We start from the raw sequence: 20,893 nt of genomic DNA on the forward strand, positions 1-20,893 counted from the left end.
CATTTTGTTTTAAAGCTTAAACCCAAATTGCTTCTATTTCCACCACACAGGACCATAATTGAACACGCTAAAAGTTCATGCTCCTGAGTCATAATAATGCCCCACAGGCAGCTGTGACTTGATAACATGTCATCCACAAACACCCTGAAGCTTCTCACTTCCAACTACAAACTATGACAATTTTTCAAAAATAACAAAAGAAACAAAAACTTTATTTTCCCGCGTGATCTGCCAAAATTTTTTGATAATAAGCAGCACCTCGTTTGGTTACATTTGGCCTTGCACTTGAACCGTCCTCATTATCATTATCAAATCATATCACGACCACATCGTGACACAAAATAAAAAAAAAAGAAGAACTAAAAATTACGGGCCACAGAAGCCAAAAAAGTGACGTGTAATTGCTGTGAAAATTGCTTAGCACATTAAAATTCTTCTTCCCATGTTTTAGTTACAGGGTAGGATTTGGACAAGTAAACGCCTTAAAATGTAAAAAATAATCTTCAAGTTAAACTTGGCTAATTTAACTGAAAGCCAAGTATAATTCTTTCTAATCCACACGAAAATAACTATAAACCAATAAAACGGCCGGGTTCAAATCTTGCCCCCTGAATATAGGTTCTGAATTTTTAAAGGTTCTTATTGGTCAGAACCAAATGTCAGCTAATTTGTTATGTCTTCTGACCAATCAAAGCCTCTAAAAATTCAAAACTTAAGTTCGGGTTGTCTGCTTTGAAATGAAGGGCCTAAAGTTTTTTTTTTTCCAATTTGGATAATCCAACCCTGCTTGCCTGTATGATGTGTTGACATTTTTGAAGCTCATACAATAATTTATGTTAGATAGCTAAATTGTTAAAGGAAAACAGAAAAACAACAACAACAACAACAACTAAAAGGGCAAAAGAAGACACATTTAGGCGTGTCGTCGGCATTCATCGTCACAGCAAGCAAAAACAATATACACAGAGACACATGAGGTAGGTTGAAAAGTGGCAGGAAGGCACAGGTGCCACAATGACAGTAGTTGTGCTGGTGGCAAGTAGTGGTGATAGTATTTTCTCGTTAAACTGAAATTTTGAATGCCAGCCAAACACACAAAACCATAACATAACAAAAAAAAAAAAAAAAACAAAAACAAAAACAATGATCTCTATGACTGTTGTTGTTGGGTTGCTTGCTATGCTTTGGCTTTGGCTTTGATAGCTGACTGGGGTTAGTTGACCTTAAACTTTACAATGCAATTTAATTCTTTTGCAGAGATTAGAAATTATAATTTGTTATTTCAAAAAAAAAAAAAAAAAAAAAAAAAAACAGGGTGGTGGTAAACTAGTAGTAGCACGTGTTCTCGGAAAAATTTATGTTATTCAACAACTACATATTTAAAATGCATAAACAAAATATTTTTGGATGACAGGATGAAAATTTTTGAAAAACAACAAATAAAATAAATTTACAATTTATTGGATGGATGCAATTTTTTTCAGTGGTTTTTCATATGATAATTAACAGCTTCATGATGGAGGTTGTTTTTGTGCTAACAATGTAGAAGAGTGTGGCATTATTTTCAAGGATGAAACTCGTATATACTTGTATGTACCACAAAATTTTACCAAATCGATTTTGTTGTGGGGATAAATAGCTCGCTGAAACTAATAAGGTAAGCTTTTAAATTAATATTTAATGGGTGAAATTTTCAATCGGATAATTAAGCTTTATGGCATATATTAATCATAATGACGAGAAGAATGACAGTAAATTTAAGAGTAATAAAGTTACATACATGGAGTTGAATTATTATTTGAGATTTCATTTAAGTGTAAAAAGGATCTCAGACCTTTATGCCTTTTAAAAACTTAAAAATTACTCAGATGTTGATCAATCATCTGAGTAGCCCCATAGACCTTAATTAAATATCCACAGTACATCTCACAGTATGAGAATCTTTAAAGCTATTTGAAATCATTTGAAATCATGCTTAATTCAATATTTCCTAAACAGTTTATATAAATAAAAGTTTTCATATCCTTTGAAGTTGTATAAATCTAGGTGACCTAGTAGTTGCCTCTAAGTCGGGTGGCCGGGGTTCCAACAAAACTTTAAAAACACTTGTAATAATAAAATATAAAAAAAAAATTGTATGAAATTACCCTAAAAATGTGAATAATTAAAATATCTACAAAAAATAGAGCTCTTAGAAAGCAACCAGTGTGATTTTTAGGCTTATTGAGCCCAAATGCATTAGGTTCGCTAAGAAAATTTCTGGAAAATGTTAAGAAACAGTTAAAATAAGCATAACTTTAAAATAAGTAGGAAATTACCCCCAAAATGTGAAAACCTAAAATATTAAAAAAAAAATAGAGCTCCTATAAATAAATAAATGAATAGGTTTACTCACCACAAATACATTGAGTTTAATATAACGAGTTCATCAAATCTACTATACAAGAGGAACCGACTTAAGAAGGCAGAAGATTCTTAAAAGATGGCCGTGTGACCAACGATCAGGGTGTATGGGTATTATTGGAGCCTTTCGTTCGAAAAGTTTAAATGCATTAGGCACAGTTCAAAGCCTAATACTTTTCTAAATGGACCATTAACTCAATTGGTCATACTATTATTCTAAATACATTTTTATCAATTCCAGGTCACAATTGCTAAATCATCTCCAAGCTGAATATTTACAATTGTATAGACTAAATCTGCAATACTCCTTCCGTCTTACGACCTACTGCACCTCATTTGATGCCGAGAAACAGAAATATTCTAGGAAACGATAGGACCATAAAACCAACAAGCTCACATGAAAATGAATTAATATATAAATCTTAACTGACAAGATTGACTGTGTTCCCATATGCAGAGACATACCACAAGACCCAACGTTATCTCTAATTAGTTTTATAGAAGTTGCAGAATTGAGGAAACAAAGAAAACCATTCGGATATTTTTAAGGTCATACTAAGCTCTTTCTCAAATTACAATTGGGAAATTACTTCCTCGATGATCTCAGTGATCTAACTTACATAGATAGACACAAAATCTACACCGCTACATAAAATAGCCAAACTGGTTCATTAATGAATAAATTCCTTACAATCCTATGTTATCACAACGGGTCTTCTATTGGTTATGTGTGTCAGTCCCTTTCTTGACGACCGCGGCCATCTTAACCTAACCCAACCTAACCGGGAAGCCTTGATGTTGAAAATAATATCTAAAAAAAAAGCCATTTACAAAGGAGAACCCAAAAAGGCATAATCATTTTCCTACTTCAACATTGGCAGATAAGTAACTCCAAAGGAACACGAACGTTTTCTGAACAAAAAATAATGGCTCTTACCTAATTTAACGAAAACTAAGACATGAGCGAGAGATTTGCACACTGGGTATTCCGTTGGACGAACTCGCTTCAGACCCTGCGATACTTTTAGCTACCAGAAGTTTAAGAGAACATTATGTCATGTAGACGGTTGTTGTCTTGGGAAGTGGATTTAACGACAAAGATGTACATTTGTCTAAAATGTTTGAATATTAAATGGGAAGGAACGGAGAGTTTGCTTGAAGAGTAGCGCTAATTTTACTGTACCCCAATTGACACTTGGCATCACGGCACCTAGTGGATAGCGACGGAACCCCGAAAGTTATATAGATTATTTTCGGATTTGCCGCTCAATGTAATTTCCATAAGAAAAAAATAAAAAAGACCTCGAAAAACATTTATTTTACGAATTAATTTTATATGTACGAGTATCAATTTTATGATTGCAAAATGATAATAATATGTGTTTATATCTAAATCAGGTTTAAAATATATCAAAAAGTATAATAATACCTGTGTAATTTGTATTTAAAAAGTGCAAGCGAATCGCCTGAAAACAACAAAAAATACTATAAAAAATATAAAAATTATTAAATTATTCTTTTATTTGTTTCACTTTTTCACAAATAATAGTAGGTAAGCATTTTTTTTTATTTTCAACAATCTTGAAAGAAAATTAAACCAAAATAGTTTCTATATTTTTTGTAGTATTTGTTGTTGTTTTCCTGCGATTTGCTTCTCTTTTTGGAGACAAATTAAATAGGAATTATTATTCTTTTTGATATATTTTAAACCTGATTTAGATATAAACACATATTATTATCATTTTACAATCATAAAATTGATACTCGTTCATATAAAATTAATTCGTAAAATAAATGTCTTTCGAGGTCTTTTTTGTTTTTTTCTTATGGAAACTACATTGAACTGCAAATCGAAAAAAAAATCTATATCATTTTCGGGTTGTCGCTACAAGTGGTAGATGGCGTGGAAAGCTATTTCCCAAGTCACAATAGTAAAAAATAAAAGTCAAACGGTTTCCCTACATTAGACCGTACAAATGCGGCGTTCACTCATGAAAACTAACTTTGACAAAGTCTGTTAAGATCATGATAAAGACTTGAGAATAATCCTTGGATACATTTAGACCTTTTTCTAACTTTTGACACTACAAGGAAAATGAATAAAACGAAACCCCAATCATTAACGAGAATAGATTTTACAAATTCTAAACTTGTTAATGACAATGACCGTGGCGCAATTGTTAGTGTGATGGACTATAACGCTAGAGGTCTGGGTTCGTAATCAGGTCAGGTCTATAATCTCAAAGTCACAAATCAAATTAAAAATTTTATTGTTGGAATTGTTTCAAAATTTAGAATTTCTTTTTAACAACTAAAAAAAAAAAATAATTAAATAAAAAATCCAACTAACTAACAACCTAAAACTAACATATTATCTAACAATATGTAGCTTAAAAAAAAATATAAGTATAATAAAACATAAATATTAGTATTCATAAATATCTATATAATAAATTAAATTATTAGTAACAATAAAAAAATTAGTAAAAATAAAGCAAAGAAAAGTTAAAAAAAAAAAATTGAAAGAATAATAAAATACAGAAATACAATAATTAAATTAATAAAAACATTTATTTGTTTATGCAGTGTGTTTTTGTATTTTTCAAATTTAATAAAAAAAAAAATAAATAAAATATAATATAATAAATAAACATTTAATAATAAAAATAAATATTTTTTTAAAAATTAAAATGATTTGTATTTTATATTTTGTTTATAGAAAAATAAACTTACCTAGCATGTCCTGAATCACCTTCAGAACTTTGCCTTGAATGTTGACTGTGCGAAAAACTACTATAACCCGAGCCTTTTGACATCTGTTAAAAAAGTTTTGTTTTTTTGGGGAGGGGCAAATATAATATATTGAGTAAACTTACTTGACTAGTATTGCTGGAATTCCTCGAGTGTCCCATCTCTATCATTGATGCAGTCCCAGTATTGCTTATTCCACCTACCCCACTATTTGTTATCACACCACCTACAACGCCGCTACCAACACCAACGCCTCCACCGCCTCCACCTCCGCCTCCTCCACCACCACCTCCTCCACCGCCACCACCTCCACCACCACTTCCACCAGTTCCTCCAATTCCACCACATGGAAGCACTTGTTGTGCGTTAGACAGTGACGTAAGCGATGGCGGTGGATATGTTTGCAAAAGTGAGTCTGATGCATTAGTTGCCGGTTCCGAGGATTCTGATAATCCCGAATCGGCAACAATCGATGCAATCAGCGATGCTGGATCCACATCTGCAAACAATTCGGATTTCTTTTTCGTTAGCGAGCCAAAGCCCGAAGAGGTTTGCGATTGTGAGATGCCATCATCGCGTGACGAGGAAATTGGCCTATTGCCGGTGTTGGCACCCGAACTGGGTACACCAGCTGCATTAGCCTGTGGTACCGTGGACGGTACTGTTGGTGTTTGGAGGCCTCCCAGTGAGTTATTGCCACCACCACCACTACCACCACCACCACCACCACTACCAACAACTGTGCCTAAATCGTCTTGCGATGGAATTTGTTTGCCTGCTAAACTCGGCGTCGGCCTTAAAAATAAAAGAAAAATGTTAAATTTCTATAGAATTATGTGTATATTTTTGAAAAACACTTACGCTTTAAAGAGAATATCACCACTTAGCATGTGCATTTTAATTGACACCCTTAGCATTGAATTATCCAAACGATGACGCTGATCGTAGCCCTCGAGCAAACATCGTCGCGATGTTAAGCCCGATCCGGCGAATTCGGCAAGATTTAAATCGATAAAACCTAATTTGTAATAACTACGTCCGCCTTTCATTTCTTTGCGGATGGAAATTCGTAGGAAGCATGGATCTAGGACACCAGTTGATGCATTTGCTGACATTTTGCATGGAAACTCGAATGAACGGTCCCATTGTACACGATGATTACGTACTTCTTCTCTATAAAATTGAAAAAAAAAAATGTTGAGTTAGTAAAAAGGACAGAAAAAAAGGACGAAATTTGCTTAATTGAATAATTTTAAAAAAGGAACACAATAAGACTAGGGATGAGGATAAATGAAATTAAAAAAAAAAGTCTAATAGCCTAATTAACCTGTCAAAGAGATGGAATGGATGTGACATATTTTTGATAAGGCCCAGCTATCTAGATACCCGTAGCTTTTTGTTTCTTCTCTTCCTTGAAGGTGGACAATAAAAGGATTGGATTGGGAGGTAATGTCAATTATAACAAAATTGATTGGGTTTAAAAAATTGGGAGACGGATAAATGGAATTATGCTGGATGAATTGGGATTTCTTTTTCTGGTGCGCATGCAGCAGCAAATTGTAAAAGAGTGAGAGATAAATTGACATCTGCGAGGGTAGACAATAATTAAATTGCAATTGAATCGGATAAACTTTTCCGAATGGGTGTCAGTTTGTGAGGAGGACATTTTTGCGATGTGGTATTCTTTTTAAATTGAATTTTTAAATTGCCCAATGGGAAATTTTGACAAAATATAGTGGATTTGTAGGGAAAACAGAAAATGTAATTAAATTGTTTTTTATTTAAATGTTTTTTTTGTTTGTCCTTCAAAATGGTAGGTGAATTAACGTTTAAATGAATCTGGGAGAGATTTATTTATTTTATTAGGAAAGCTACTTCATGTTAACGATCTAGAGCTATGTTTTGTATGTAAGGGAATTACTTTGATTGATTTTCAGGGATATAATACAAAGGTCAGGGGTCGAATTACGGCATACGTTCGTTAACGAATGGTTGCTATGTGTCCCTATCGTTTTCTTATAGAAAAAATTTGGTTTTTTTTTCCCTTTTTCATCATTAATAACGACAAAGGAGCAAAATTTAAACAGAAAAGGAATCATATCTTGGAATTTTTCAATTGGGAGCTATTCTCTTGGACAAATTTTTTCGGGAGTTTTCATTCAGAATACGACTGAATAATAGCAATGGTCAATTGCACCTTTTTTATGTTTTATGAAATTTCTTAACTAATTTGGCATTGCTGATTTCAAATCTGCCCTCAGTGTAAAACAAAATCGATTATTGAGATTTTATAACGGAATATCTCGAAAATGCGAGCTGATGTAGAAATTCTGATTTCGGATTTAAGTTCAGCACACCTAAAAATTAAGAAAAATATATATAATAATAATAAAATAAAACCAGTTCAATGTAGCAAAGAATCGATTATCGAGATTTTTTAACTGGAATATGTTGAAAACACGATATGATAGAAAAATTCTAATTTTGGATTCAAGTTCAGCACACCCAAAATAATTGCAAAAACATTGTTTTTTAAGATAGAGAAATGCTTAAAAAAGACATAGCTAAAAATCGATTAGTAAGATTTTATAACGGGAATATCTTGGGAACGCGAAATTATTAAAACATTCATCAGATTTTGGATTTGAGTTCAACTCATCCAAAATCTTAAGAGAAGTATTATTTTATTCCTGAAACAAAACACCTGTTAGCTAGGGAAATGCTACAAAGTAGCAAAAAATAGGTTATGGAGATTGTGTAAAGGGGTTATCTCAAAAATGCTTCTGAATGCTTCCAGACGCTTCCGGACGAACAATCGAAAACGACATTAATTTTTAATTCTTTGATTTTCAAAAATTAAAAAACTTTTATTCCTAAGAATAAGTTTTAACTAGGGTTTATCTGGCTATTGAAAAATTGGCTCTTAATTGATAGTTTAGCTTACTGTCAATTAAGAAAAGACTTCTGGGAAGATTGAAAATTGTTTTAATTAAAAACTTAAATTCAATTTTAGTGTTTTCTTGAAATTGTGTGATTTGTTCGTTTCTTAAAAAAAAAAAAAAATAGACTTAGAGCAAATTTTTCAATAGCCAGATAAACCCCAGTTAAGGCTTATTGCTAGGAATAAAAGGTTTTTTTTTTATATTGAAATGTATTCTTCTGATAGTCTAATTGACGATTGAAAAAAAAAATGTTATAACCCAAAAAACACTTACCTTGAACTATATTCTTGAAATGATCCACCATCCAATAAGCGTATTTTAGCAAATAGCACCTCATTAACTAATGCTACCTCAACCAAATCCTTAAGCTGCACCTCAACATTAAACTTGTACTTCTTCTTTTTCATCATAAAGGCCATCCCAGGGGCGCTAGGCCCAAGTAATGTCATTCAGTGTTCCGTCTCGACGAAATTATTTTTTCCTTTTTCTTGACAATACACTTTTTTAATATTTTATTTCTTAATTTCGAAATTAATACTTTTGGATAACAACAAATTTCTTCTGTTGTATTATTTTTTTATCAATTAAACAAAAGAAAAGTCTTTTGAATGTTTTAGTATTTCCGCCAATGGAAGTGTTTTTTTTTTTTTTATAATTCGTTGTCTATTTTTTTTGAAGGAAGAGCGTTTTCATATAGATTGAATGAAATACAACCTTTTTTTGTGCTGATAACCAAGGATTGATTTGTTATGTTTTTTTTTTTTTTTTCTTTTATTATCTTTCTTTTTTGCTACTTGTTATGATTCATTTTGATTCCATCAGACTTTTTAGTTGTTGTTGGATATTGTTTTTGAGTTGAGTGCGACGTCTATTTTATTGTCTGTAGAACATGCAGATTGTGGGGATTAATCTGAAAATAAAAAAAAAAGAAACAAATTGAAACTTGATAACAAATGAGTTTTTATTTTGTTTTTTTTTTTTTGTTATTTTAATGAGTGTAGTAATAATTGAACTGATATCGGATTGCAATCTCTTATTTAAAGAAAATAATGAGCTCGGAGCTTAGATTTACAGTCAAAGATGAATTGTTGCTCACAAATATTTAGGAGATTTTTTATATTGGCTATGAACAGAGTAAAATCACCCAAATTTTTACCAGTAATGGTTTAAGGTTTTATCTGGGACCGATTTTTTCTTTCAAAATTTGAATGGTAAATGCTGATCATCATTTCCAAATTATTGACTTTGAGAGAATAAGTTTTTATATGGGAATTGGATTATCATTCTATTGAAAGCTTTGTTTCCTAGAAATTCTTTTAAGAGGATAACCCTAGAGTCATTAACAAATTCATATTACATGAGGATAAAGATTATTCTGAAGAAACCATTTTAATGTTACCCTAATAGATTCGAATATTTTTTTTCAATTCCAAGAAGTGAAGGTAATAAGAAATTTTGATATTCAGAAGGAGAATTCGTTCCAATTTTTTTTTTTTTGCAAGTTATTTGGATCCATGATTTTAAATTAAAAATGGACAAAAGTGCATTTAATCAACAAAAAAAAAAAAACAAAACTTGGCACCACACCATTTAACGAAAAAAAAAAGAACTTTTAGAGCACAAAATAAATCTTTTGAGACCAAAAACGACGTTTGTTATCATTAGTAAGCTACAATCATGGGTCAAAATATATGCAAATAAAATGCATATTATAATATTGGAAAATTTTCTGAATTTAACGTGAGTCATAATGGAAATGCCCTAAATTGGAAATAAAATATATTTGTACTAAAAACAGAAACAGAAATAAAAATAAACTTGACTCATCATATTTTACCAATGATTTTTTTTTTCATTGCCGTTTTGACGAGTAACTTTGAAACGGGGGAAGCTATAAAAAAAAGTATGTGGAGGATTTGTAAGTTTTGCAAATCCCAAAAAAAAAAAAATGTTATGACAAGTTTCTCTTCTACGCACGAGCAATCGTTTAAAATATATCGATTTTAATATGTGTTAAATGTCGAAAACAACGTTTTTCTGCATATTGCTCTTAAAAGGCGAGTCCTATCGAAAATTTGTCATTAAAAAATTGTTAGCTAATGTGCTCCTGTATACAAAAACAATTATTGTTTTTTTTTTTTTGTTAAAGCAGTCGTAAAAAAATTAAAAAAAATATTTGGTCAAAACTCAAAAATTGGGAATTTTTGTTTTGTCGTAAAAAAATTAAAAAAAAAATTTGGTCAAAACTCAAAAATTGTGAATTTTTGTACTTAAATTCTAAAATATGAGTTTTCATTGACTATAACGTTTTCCGCAAAATAGCTCAAGATTTGTTTTGGTAACACTTATCGTTTGAAAGTTAGTGCGCTCAAAAGAGTGGTATATGTGTATATCGAAAGTATTGTTTTTTGACTACTTTCGTCAAAAATGTTCATTTGCCTTTAAAGAATTACTTCACTTGCATGAATACCTGACTTAACCCCTGTTCCTAGAAAAATGGTTTATATCTTTTTGAAAACGTTGTTAAATTTAGACAATAACCTAATCAAAAAATTTTGATTGAAGGCTATATCTTAAAAAAATGGCCTTATAAGTCAACACATACCTATTTCAAATGATAAAAACTTTAACTCTTTTGGGGCGCCATCTAGTGTAAAAATAAAAATCTGAAAAAATTAGAGGATTTTTTTTTTTTTATTATTTAAAAACAGTTTTTCCACTTAGGAACTTGATTCTCGAAAAAAAAAAACCTAAATAACGAACGCCCTAATATAAACATATGCCGAGTAAAAAGCCAAATATGGGGATGAGGCGATTGGTAATTAAAATTATTTGTATATTTATGCCGAATTTGAAATTACTTTTAAGACGAAAGCCCACATGATCCAATTTTACAACGATAAAAAGTACCTAGAAACAATTTAAATGCATTATAGTCATACATAGTAAATCAAATTGGATTGACAGTTTGACAGCTAATGTAAACGGTCGCATAAAAAGTCTGCTCCTCAATTTAGTCAATTTTTCATATTTTAAATTAAAAAAAAGTGCGCACAAATAAATTATAAACGAACACAATCGAGCTCTTTTAAGAAGTAAGTCCATAGAAATTAAGATTTATAGAAAATCACACATAAAGGCAAAGGAAACTTTTATCACTGACTGCTTCAAAGATTCATGAGTAAGAGAAGTATTGGCGAAATATCCCCAGACTCGTCCCCAGATAACAAAAGACTTCAACGCACCGAAATGACTGTGGGTACTATGTCCATTGAAGACCTAAGCCGGCTTATGGATGACATACTGAAAGTTCATCTACAGCATTTGGCCAAAAAGTCTGACTTGGATGACTTGTCTAACAAAATGGCGACTATTAATGAAAGACAACAAGAACTGGAACAAAAATTAGAAAAAGCACAAGAACGATGCGAAAATCTTGAGCAGCAAATTGAGCGTCTAATGTTAAAGTCAAACGAAAAGAACATCATTTTGCATTTGCCGAGCCAAGAATCTGCCGATCCCCTTCAACAGGCCGCAGAAATCTGTCGGAACCTGACAGGAGGCTCTGAAAACATGGTGGAAACAGTACGTATGAATCGCAGCAAAACGATCGGAATTAACCACTTATTGGTCACTTTACGGCATAGTTCTGATGTTTACAATGTTCTGAAATGCTCATCTAAATTAAAAGGTACTGGAATAAGTGTACATAAGGATTATCCTCCATCAATACGTAATAAACGCGCAAAGCTGGTCTTGCTTAAGAAATCTCTCGCGAAGGAAAGCCCAAATACAAAAACACAAATAAGGGATGATAGGTTGATAATAATGGGAAAAACTTTTACATGGAATACCGAACATGGACTGAAATGCGGAAGTGAAAATGGTTTTTCTACTTTAAAAACAATGATCCCGGAGCTGAGGTGTGACATCTTGGAGAGAACTGTCATCGTTGATAAACGTCAACTAGATCATCAAAATATACCTCTACCAAACGGAGCGACATCTACAAGCTCGCAACCTAAAGTAGCAATTGGTTTGCCAGGGCCGGCACAACAGAAAGTAGCATCTGGTTTACCAGGGTCGTCAAAAACATACGTTAATAATAATTAGATTTCAGCCGTCTGTCAGTCACCTAATATTAGGTGTGTTTTTTATTACCACCGGTCTTAACTGGACAAAAAAAACGCCTCGGGGCTTAACCTGAAATCTTGGCAGCACTGTATATTGAATGTTCCGAAAACAGCAGACACAACAAAAATTTAGAATTGTCATATTTTTCGCTTTCGTCATTTTTTTGTATTTTTCATGTATGTTTTACAAAGAGATACAAAAATGTATGCTAGCAAAACTATTTTAATACATTTTGTCCTTCCAAACGTGAGTTTTCACGTTTTTAAACAAATTCTAAACAATTCATGAAAAAATTAGTTTGGTAGCACAGATTTAAAACTGTTCAAAAAGTTAAGCCCAGAGAAATCTCTGGGCTAAACAACTAAGCCAAAGGGGCTAAGGTGTTGTTGTATTTAACATGTAAATTGCTTAGCCCAGACTGCGTTTTTTTTGTCTAGCTAAGACCGGTTGTAATAAAAAACACACCTATTATTGTTAATAAAACTATATTTTTAAATATTTTAAGTTATAATGTTCATGGATTGAAAAACAAACTATTATTTACAAATTTCTTTAATTTTGTTAAAACATTTGATATATTTTTTTTATTTGAAACATTTGTGTTAAAAGATAATTACGAACTATTTGAAGGTCTTTTTAAGGAATACGAGATAAAATGGATTGAAGCAATTAAAACGAATAAATTTGGTCGGGCAAGTGGAGGATGCATTTATGGATTTAAGAAGCTTTATAAAGATTTTGTGAAATACGAAACATCACAAAAATATACCGTGCTCACTTTAAAACCAGACAAGAAATTCGATCACTGTATAATACCAGCATATATAAATTGCAACCACTGGGAAGATGACTTAAATGATTTATGTGAAACTGTGTGCTACAACCACAAGAACAAAATTATGGTGATAGGGGACCTCAATGCGAGAATAGGCTTAGAACAAGGTACTTATGACCAAACTAGACAACATCAAGAAACCACACATCTTCGAAAATCTAAAGACACCAAATTGGATAGTAAAGGCAGACTTCTTTTGGATCTTGCTGAACCCTATAATCTAACAATCATGAACGGTAGATCCAAGTCTGATAACCTGGGAGAGTTTACATTTGTAAGAGGGAATTCTAGCACGGTAATAGATTACTGTCTCGTAGCTGAGGATTGGCTTAACGATGTCTCCGACTTTGTTGTCCTGACACAAAACTTTTCGGATCATATGCCTATATCAGTATCACTAAAAATCAATGGAAGTAATGAAGGTTTAGCAGACTCCGAGATTATTTATCCCAGACTCAAATGGAAAAATAACAGCAAAGGTGCTTATCAAACTACCTTGAACTCAGAGCTAGAGGGTTTGAAACAAAGCGAAGAACAACTTACGATCGAGGGTCTACAAGACGTTATCTTTAAAATAGCACCCAGAACTGCTGGAAATTCGCAAGTACTACATGCTAAACAAGAATGGTTTGATTGGGAGTGCCACCGAGCCAGGAACAGAACTTTTGCTTACTTAAAGCTTTTTAGAAAATATAACACTACCTTTTTTAGGAAAGAATATGCAAAAGCAAATGCTTGTTTCAAAGTAGTATGCACTACTAAGAAAAAGCAATTTTACGAAGAAAAAGTGCAGATAATTGTAGCTACTAGAAATACAAAAGAGTTCTGGAGAGCTATTCGATACATAAATGGATCCAAGCTAAGAATTGGTGTAAATATTCCAGCATCTGATTTTAAAACTTTTTTTCAATCACTTTTTAATGTCGAATGTACAGCCCCACCATTTCACTACTGTGTCAACCATATTGAAGATCATTACATGGATCAACCTTTCACAATAGCAGAGCTAAAAATAGTATTATGCGAACTAAAAGAAGCTAAAGCACCAGGAGAAGATCTCATATCACACGAGTTTTATAAGTACTGCACGGAAGAATTTGCTGAATGTTTACTACATATTTTCAACGACCTGTATGAAAATGATTTGTCCCCTGCATGTTTTGAATCAGCAGTAATACTTCCAATTTACAAAAAAGGAGATCGTAATTTAGTCGAAAATTACAGAGGAATATCATTGCTTAACACCGTACGAAAGGTTTTCGGAGGTATCCTATTCAAGCGACTCTCAAATTGGGTGGAAAAAAAAGATTTACTTAGTGAATGTCAGGCTGGTTTTCGGGAAGGGTACTCAACTGTTGACCACATCTTTACACTCAGTACTCTAGTTGATATCTTCCGTTCACAAGGTAAAAATATTTACGCCTACTTTGTTGACTTTAAATCCGCATTCGATAGCATAGATAGAAAATTATTGTTCTATAAACTTTCCACTCTTGGAATACCGTCAAAAATGTTGAAAAGTCTTCAAAAATTATATACAAATTGTACTGCAAAAATATGGGATGGAACTATGTTGTCAGAAAGCTTCCCAACTAATACTGGTCTGCGACAGGGATGCACCTTAAGCACACTTCTTTTCGCTCTTTTCATAAACGATATTGTCCCAGCTTTAAATGGTGGAATTGAAATAAGTAGTTTTAAAATTAAAACACTAATGTATGCTGACGATATTATCCTTTTATCAGATACACCAATAAAGCTTCAAATGATGATAACAAAACTTGAAGATTATTGTAAGCTATGGAATCTTACAGTTAACCGTGCCAAATCACAAATAATGATTTTCGGTAGAGGGAAACGACAACGTCATGGAAACTTCATATGGAAATTTGAAAGGGAACCAGTAGAAATTGTGGATAGTTATAAGTACCTAGGACTTATAATAACACCTCAAAACAACATGAAAAGCCATTTTGAAGAAAAACTTAAAAAAGCTAAAACAGCAATTAATTCAACATGGAGAACATGTATGCTTAATAAAAATATAAACCTTTCAGCAAAATATCAAATCTTTCAAGCAACAGCAAGAGCAGTGATGTTGTATGCAGCACAGGTGTGGGGAGTTGCGCAACATGATGCCGTCGAGCGGCTCCGTGAAGCCAGAACTGCGACCTCAACATTTTTGAACCAAATTTGTCTAATTCGTTTGTCCACCGTTTGTCCATGTTTGTCCACCCAAAATTTTCGTTTGTCCACCCTTCAAAAAAATTTTAGAGCAAATTCTTTTTTTTTATAGGAAGTCTGAAAAATGAAAAATCGTCTAAAACGCTCAAATTTTGAGATAGGCGTGTAAAACCAACTGCAATCGTTTGTCCACCTCGAGTTCTATATACATACCAAATATTATCGTTTTTCCACCCCCCGTTTAGGAGCAATTTAAAAAACAAATTTTGCACTGAAAAATTAAAACTCCCCTAAAATCCCCAAAAATCAATTTTCATCAAAAATTCAAACTGCTGTCGTTTGTCCACCTTGAGTATACCAAAAATCATCGTTTGTCCACCCTCTGTTTAGGAGATATTCCAAAAAGAATTTTTTTATAGCAACTTAAAAAAAAGTACGCATACACCACAGTGTACCTCTACTGAAAATTAAAAAGTCCTCAAAAATTATTATTTTTCAAAAATTCAAACGGCAATCGTTTGTCCACCTCGAGAAATGTATACAAACAAAAAATCATCGTTTGTCCACCCTACGTTTAGGAGATATTCAAAAAACAAAATTTGTACTGAAAAATTCAAAGTCCCAAAAAATCTCCAAAAATTGACTTTTTTCAAAATTTCAAATTTCTGTCGTTTGTCCACCTCGAGTTCTACACGTATGCCAAAAATCGTCGTTTGTCCACCCTACGTTTAAAAGATATTCAAAAAACAAATTTTGTACTGAAAAATTCAAAGTCCCAAAAAATCTCCAAAAATTGACTTTTTTCAAAATTTCAAATTTCTGTCGTTTGTCCACCTCGAGTTCTACACGTATACCAAAAATCGTCGTTTGTCCACCCTACGTTTAAAAGATATTCAAAAAACAAAATTTGTACTGAAAAATTCAAAGTCCCAAAAAATCTCCAAAAATTGACTTTTTTCAAAATTTCAAATTTCTGTCGTTTTTCCACCTCGAGTTCTATACGTATCCCAAAAATCGTCGTTTGTCCACCCTACGTTTAAAAGATATTCAAAAAACAAATTTTGTACTGAAAATTTCAAAGTCCCAAAAAATCTCCAAAATTTGACTTTTTTCAAAATTTCAAATTTCTGTCGTTTGTCCACCTCGAGTTCTACACGTATGCCAAAAATCGTCGTTTGTCCACCCTACGTTTAAAAGTGATTCAAAAAACAAATTTTGTACTGAAAATTTCAAAGTCCCATAAAATCTCCAAAATTTGACTTTTTTCAAAATTTCAAATTTCTGTCGTTTGTCCACCTCGAGTTCTATACGTATACCAAAAATCGTCGTTTGTCTACCCTACGTTTAAAAGATATTCAAAAAACAAATTTTGTACTGAAAATTTCAAAGTCCCATAAAATCTCCAAAATTTGACTTTTTTCAAAATTTCAAATTTCTGTCGTTTGTCCACCTCGAGTTCTACACGTATACCAAAAATCGTCGTTTGTCCACCCTACGTTTAAAAGATATTCAAAAAACAAATTTTGTACTGAAAATTTCAAAGTCCCAAAAAATCTCCAAAATTTGACTTTTTTCAAAATTTCAAATTTCTGTCGTTTGTCCACCTCGAGTTCTACACGTATACCAAAAATCGTCGTTTGTCCACCCTACGTTTAAAAGATATTCAAAAAACAAATTTTGTACTGAAAATTTCAAAGTCCCAAAAAATCTCCAAAATTTGACTTTTTTCAAAATTTCAAATTTCTGTCGTTTGTCCACCTCGAGTTCTACACGTATACCAAAAATCGTCGTTTGTCCACCCTACGTTTAAAAGATATTCAAAAAACAAATTTTGTACTGAAAATTTCAAAGTCCCATAAAATCTCCAAAATTTGACTTTTTTCAAAATTTCAAATTTCTGTCGTTTGTCCACCTCGAGTTCTATACGTATACCAAAAATCTTCGTTTGTCCACCCTACGTTTAAAACATATTCAAAAAACAAATTTTGTACTGAAAATTTCAAAGTCCCATAAAATCTCCAAAATTTGACTTTTTTCAAAATTTCAAATTTCTGTCGTTTGTCCACCTCGAGTTCTACACGTATGCCAAAAATCGTCGTTTGTCCACCCTACGTTTAGAAGATATTAAAAAAACAAATTTTGTACTGAGAAATCGAAAAAAAATATTACGCATACACCAGAGTGAAAATTTCAAAATCCTCAAAAATTACTTTTTTTCAAAAATTCAAACGGCAATCGTTTGTCCACCTCGAGAAATGGATACAAACAAAAAATCGTCGTTTGTCCACCCTACGTTTAGGAGATATTCAAAAAACAAAATTTGTACTGAAAAATTCAAAGTCCCAAAAAATCTCCAAAAATTGACTTTTTTCAAAATTTCAAATTTCTGTCGTTTGTCCACCTCGAGTTCTACACGTATACCAAAAATCGTCGTTTGTCCACCCTACGTTTAAAAGATATTCAAAAAACAAAATTTGTACTGAAAAATTCAAAGTCCCAAAAAATCTCCAAAATTTGACTTTTTTCAAAATTTCAAATTTCTGTCGTTTGTCCACCTCGAGTTCTACACGTATGCCAAAAATCGTCGTTTGTCCACCCTACGTTTAAAAGATATTCAAAAAACAAAATTTGTACTGAAAAATTCAAAGTCCCAAAAAATCTCCAAAAATTGACTTTTTTCAAAATTTCAAATTTCTGTCGTTTGTCCACCTCGAGTTCTATACGTATACCAAAAATCGTCGTTTGTCCACCCTACGTTTAAAAGATATTCAAAAAACAAATTTTGTACTGAAAATTTCAAAGTCCCATAAAATCTCCAAAATTTGACTTTTTTCAAAATTTCAAATTTCTGTCGTTTGTCCACCTCGAGTTCTACACGTATGCCAAAAATCGTCGTTTGTCCACCCTACGTTTAAAAGATATTCAAAAAACAAATTTTGTACTGAAAATTTCAAAGTCCCAAAAAATCTCCAAAAATTGACTTTTTTCAAAATTTCAAATTTCTGTCGTTTGTCCACCTCGAGTTCTACACGTATGCCAAAAATCGTCGTTTGTCCACCCTACGTTTAGAAGATATTCAAAAAACAAATTTTGTACTGAGAAATCGAAAAAAAATATTACGCATACACCAGAGTGAAAATTTCAAAATCCTCAAAAATTACTTTTTTTTAAAAATTCAAACGGCAATCGTTTGTCCACCTCGAGAAATGGATACAAACAAAAAATCATCGTCTGTCCACCCTACGTTTAGGAGATATTCAAAAAACAAAATTTGTACTGAAAAATTCAAAGTCCCAAAAAATCTCCAAAAATTGACTTTTTTCAAAATTTCAAATTTTTGTCGTTTGTCCACCTCGAGTTCTACACGTATGCCAAAAATCGTCGTTTGTCCACCCTACGTTTAAAAGATATTCAAAAAACAAATTTTGTACTGAAAATTTCAAAGTCCCAAAAAATCTCCAAAAATTGACTTTTTTCAAAATTTCAAAATTTCAAATTTCTGTCGTTTGTCCACCTCGAGTTCTACACGTATGCCAAAAATCGTCGTTTGTCCACCCTACGTTTAAAAGATATTCAAAAAACAAATTTTGTACTGAAAATTTCAAAGTCCCATAAAATCTCCAAAATTTGACTTTTTCAAAATTTCAAATTTCTGTCGTTTGTCCACCTCGAGTTCTACACGTATGCCAAAAATCGTCGTTTGTCCACCCTACGTTTAAAAGATATTCAAAAAACAAATTTTGTACTGAAAATTTCAAAGTCCCATAAAATCTCCAAAATTTGACTTTTTTCAAAATTTCAAATTTCTGTCGTTTGTCCACCTCGAGTTCTACACGTATACTAAAAATCGCCGTTTGTCCACCCTACGTTTAGGAGATATTCCAAAAAGAAATTTTCTATAGCAACTCTCAAGAAAATACGCATACATTCCTTAGTAAAAATAACCAAAACCCCAAACATTTTTTTTACAATAATTTTAGCACTAATTCTTATTCAAATAACTTAGCACTTTAATTTACCATACTAACTTAAACTATTTATATGAACTAAATACAGTAGCCCAAAAAAATTTTGGAACAAACAAAATTCGTGATTCTTTTTTTAGTGATTTTTGATAAGCTGAAAAATAATCGTATCATGACAAAACAAAAAGCATGTGAAAGCTTCATTTTTCTGGTTTTACAATTTTAGAAGTAAAGATTTTATTTAAAATGGTGATATAGAAATAGAACTGTCTTATTTTCTCTTAAGGAAGTGAGAAATTTTTTTTTGATAAAGTCATTTATTATTTTTTGAAAGGCTATTCATTTAGCTTATTTGTTTTTAAAGACTTCATTTTCAGTCTTCAAACAAATATTCATACTCTTGAATTAAACTATTCATACCTCAACAACGGATCACTTTATAAAAAATGAAAGGATACATTTGAAATACCTAATCATTTAATTTTCAAAAAAAAAGTAAGTTAATAAAAAAAAATTTTCTTACTGCAAAATTAAAAATTGTCAAACAAATTTTTGGCTTTTCATACCATTTTTGGATACTGTTTTTCATATAATTAGATAAAGTGAACCTAGTACTGAGAAAGTGCTTAGTTATTTGAATAAGAATAAGCTGTAACATTTTTGAAACAAAAATTTTTACTCTGGTGTATGCGTAATATTTTTTTTCGATTTCTCAGTACAAATTTTGTTTTTTGAATATCTTCTAAACGTAGGGTGGACAAACGGCGATTTTTGGCATACGTGTAGAACTCGAGGTGGACAAACGACAGAAATTTGAAATTTTGAAAAAAGTCAATTTTTGGAGATTTTTTGGGACTTTGAAATTTTCAGTACAAAATTTGTTTTTTGAATATCTTTTAAACGTAGGGTGGACAAACGACGATTTTTGGTATACGTGTAGAACTCGAGGTGGACAAACGACAGAAATTTGAAATTTTGAAAAAAGTCAATTTTTGGAGATTTTTTGGGACTTTGAAATTTTCAGTACAAAATTTGTTTTTTGAATATCTTTTAAACGTAGGGTGGACAAACGACGATTTTTGGTATACGTGTAGAACTCGAGGTGGACAAACGACAGAAATTTGAAATTTTGAAAAAAGTCAATTTTTGGAGATTTTTTGGGACTTTGAAATTTTCAGTACAAAATTTGTTTTTTGAATATCTTTTAAACGTAGGGTGGACAAACGACGATTTTTGGTATACGTGTAGAACTCGAGGTGGACAAACGACAGAAATTTGAAATTTTGAAAAAAGTCAAATTTTGGAGATTTTATGGGACTTTGAAATTTTCAGTACAAAATTTGTTTTTTGAATATCTTTTAAACGTAGGGTGGACAAACGACGATTTTTGGCATACGTGTAGAACTCGAGGTGGACAAACGACAGAAATTTGAAATTTTGAAAAAAGTCAAATTTTGGAGATTTTATGGGACTTTGAAATTTTCAGTACAAAATTTGTTTTTTGAATATCTTTTAAACGTAGGGTGGACAAAAGACGATTTTTGGTATACGTATAGAACTCGAGGTGGACAAACGACAGAAATTTGAAATTTTGAAAAAAGTCAATTTTTGGAGATTTTTTGGGACTTTGAATTTTTCAGTACAAATTTTGTTTTTTGAATATCTTTTAAACGTAGGGT

General features: G+C 31.8%; 1 protein-coding gene across 2 annotated transcripts in view; it reads right to left on the minus strand.

Moving 5' to 3' along the window:
• Positions 1–20,893, minus strand: part of LOC129915711 (loricrin) — a 169,326-nt gene that overhangs the window by 14,282 nt on the left and 134,151 nt on the right. For both annotated transcript variants that reach the window (XM_055995370.1, XM_055995369.1), the window contains 4 exons: positions 8,370–9,006; positions 6,016–6,327; positions 5,280–5,949; positions 5,137–5,219 (listed from right to left, as the gene is read on the minus strand). In XM_055995370.1, the coding sequence (XP_055851345.1) occupies positions 5,137–5,219; positions 5,280–5,949; positions 6,016–6,327; positions 8,370–8,545 (1,241 nt within the window). In that variant the 5' untranslated portion in view covers positions 8,546–9,006. The remainder of the gene's footprint in view (positions 1–5,136; positions 5,220–5,279; positions 5,950–6,015; positions 6,328–8,369; positions 9,007–20,893) is intronic.

This window comes from Episyrphus balteatus, chromosome 3 (genome assembly GCF_945859705.1).
Source record: "Episyrphus balteatus chromosome 3, idEpiBalt1.1, whole genome shotgun sequence".
Lineage (NCBI taxonomy): Eukaryota > Metazoa > Arthropoda > Insecta > Diptera > Syrphidae > Episyrphus > Episyrphus balteatus.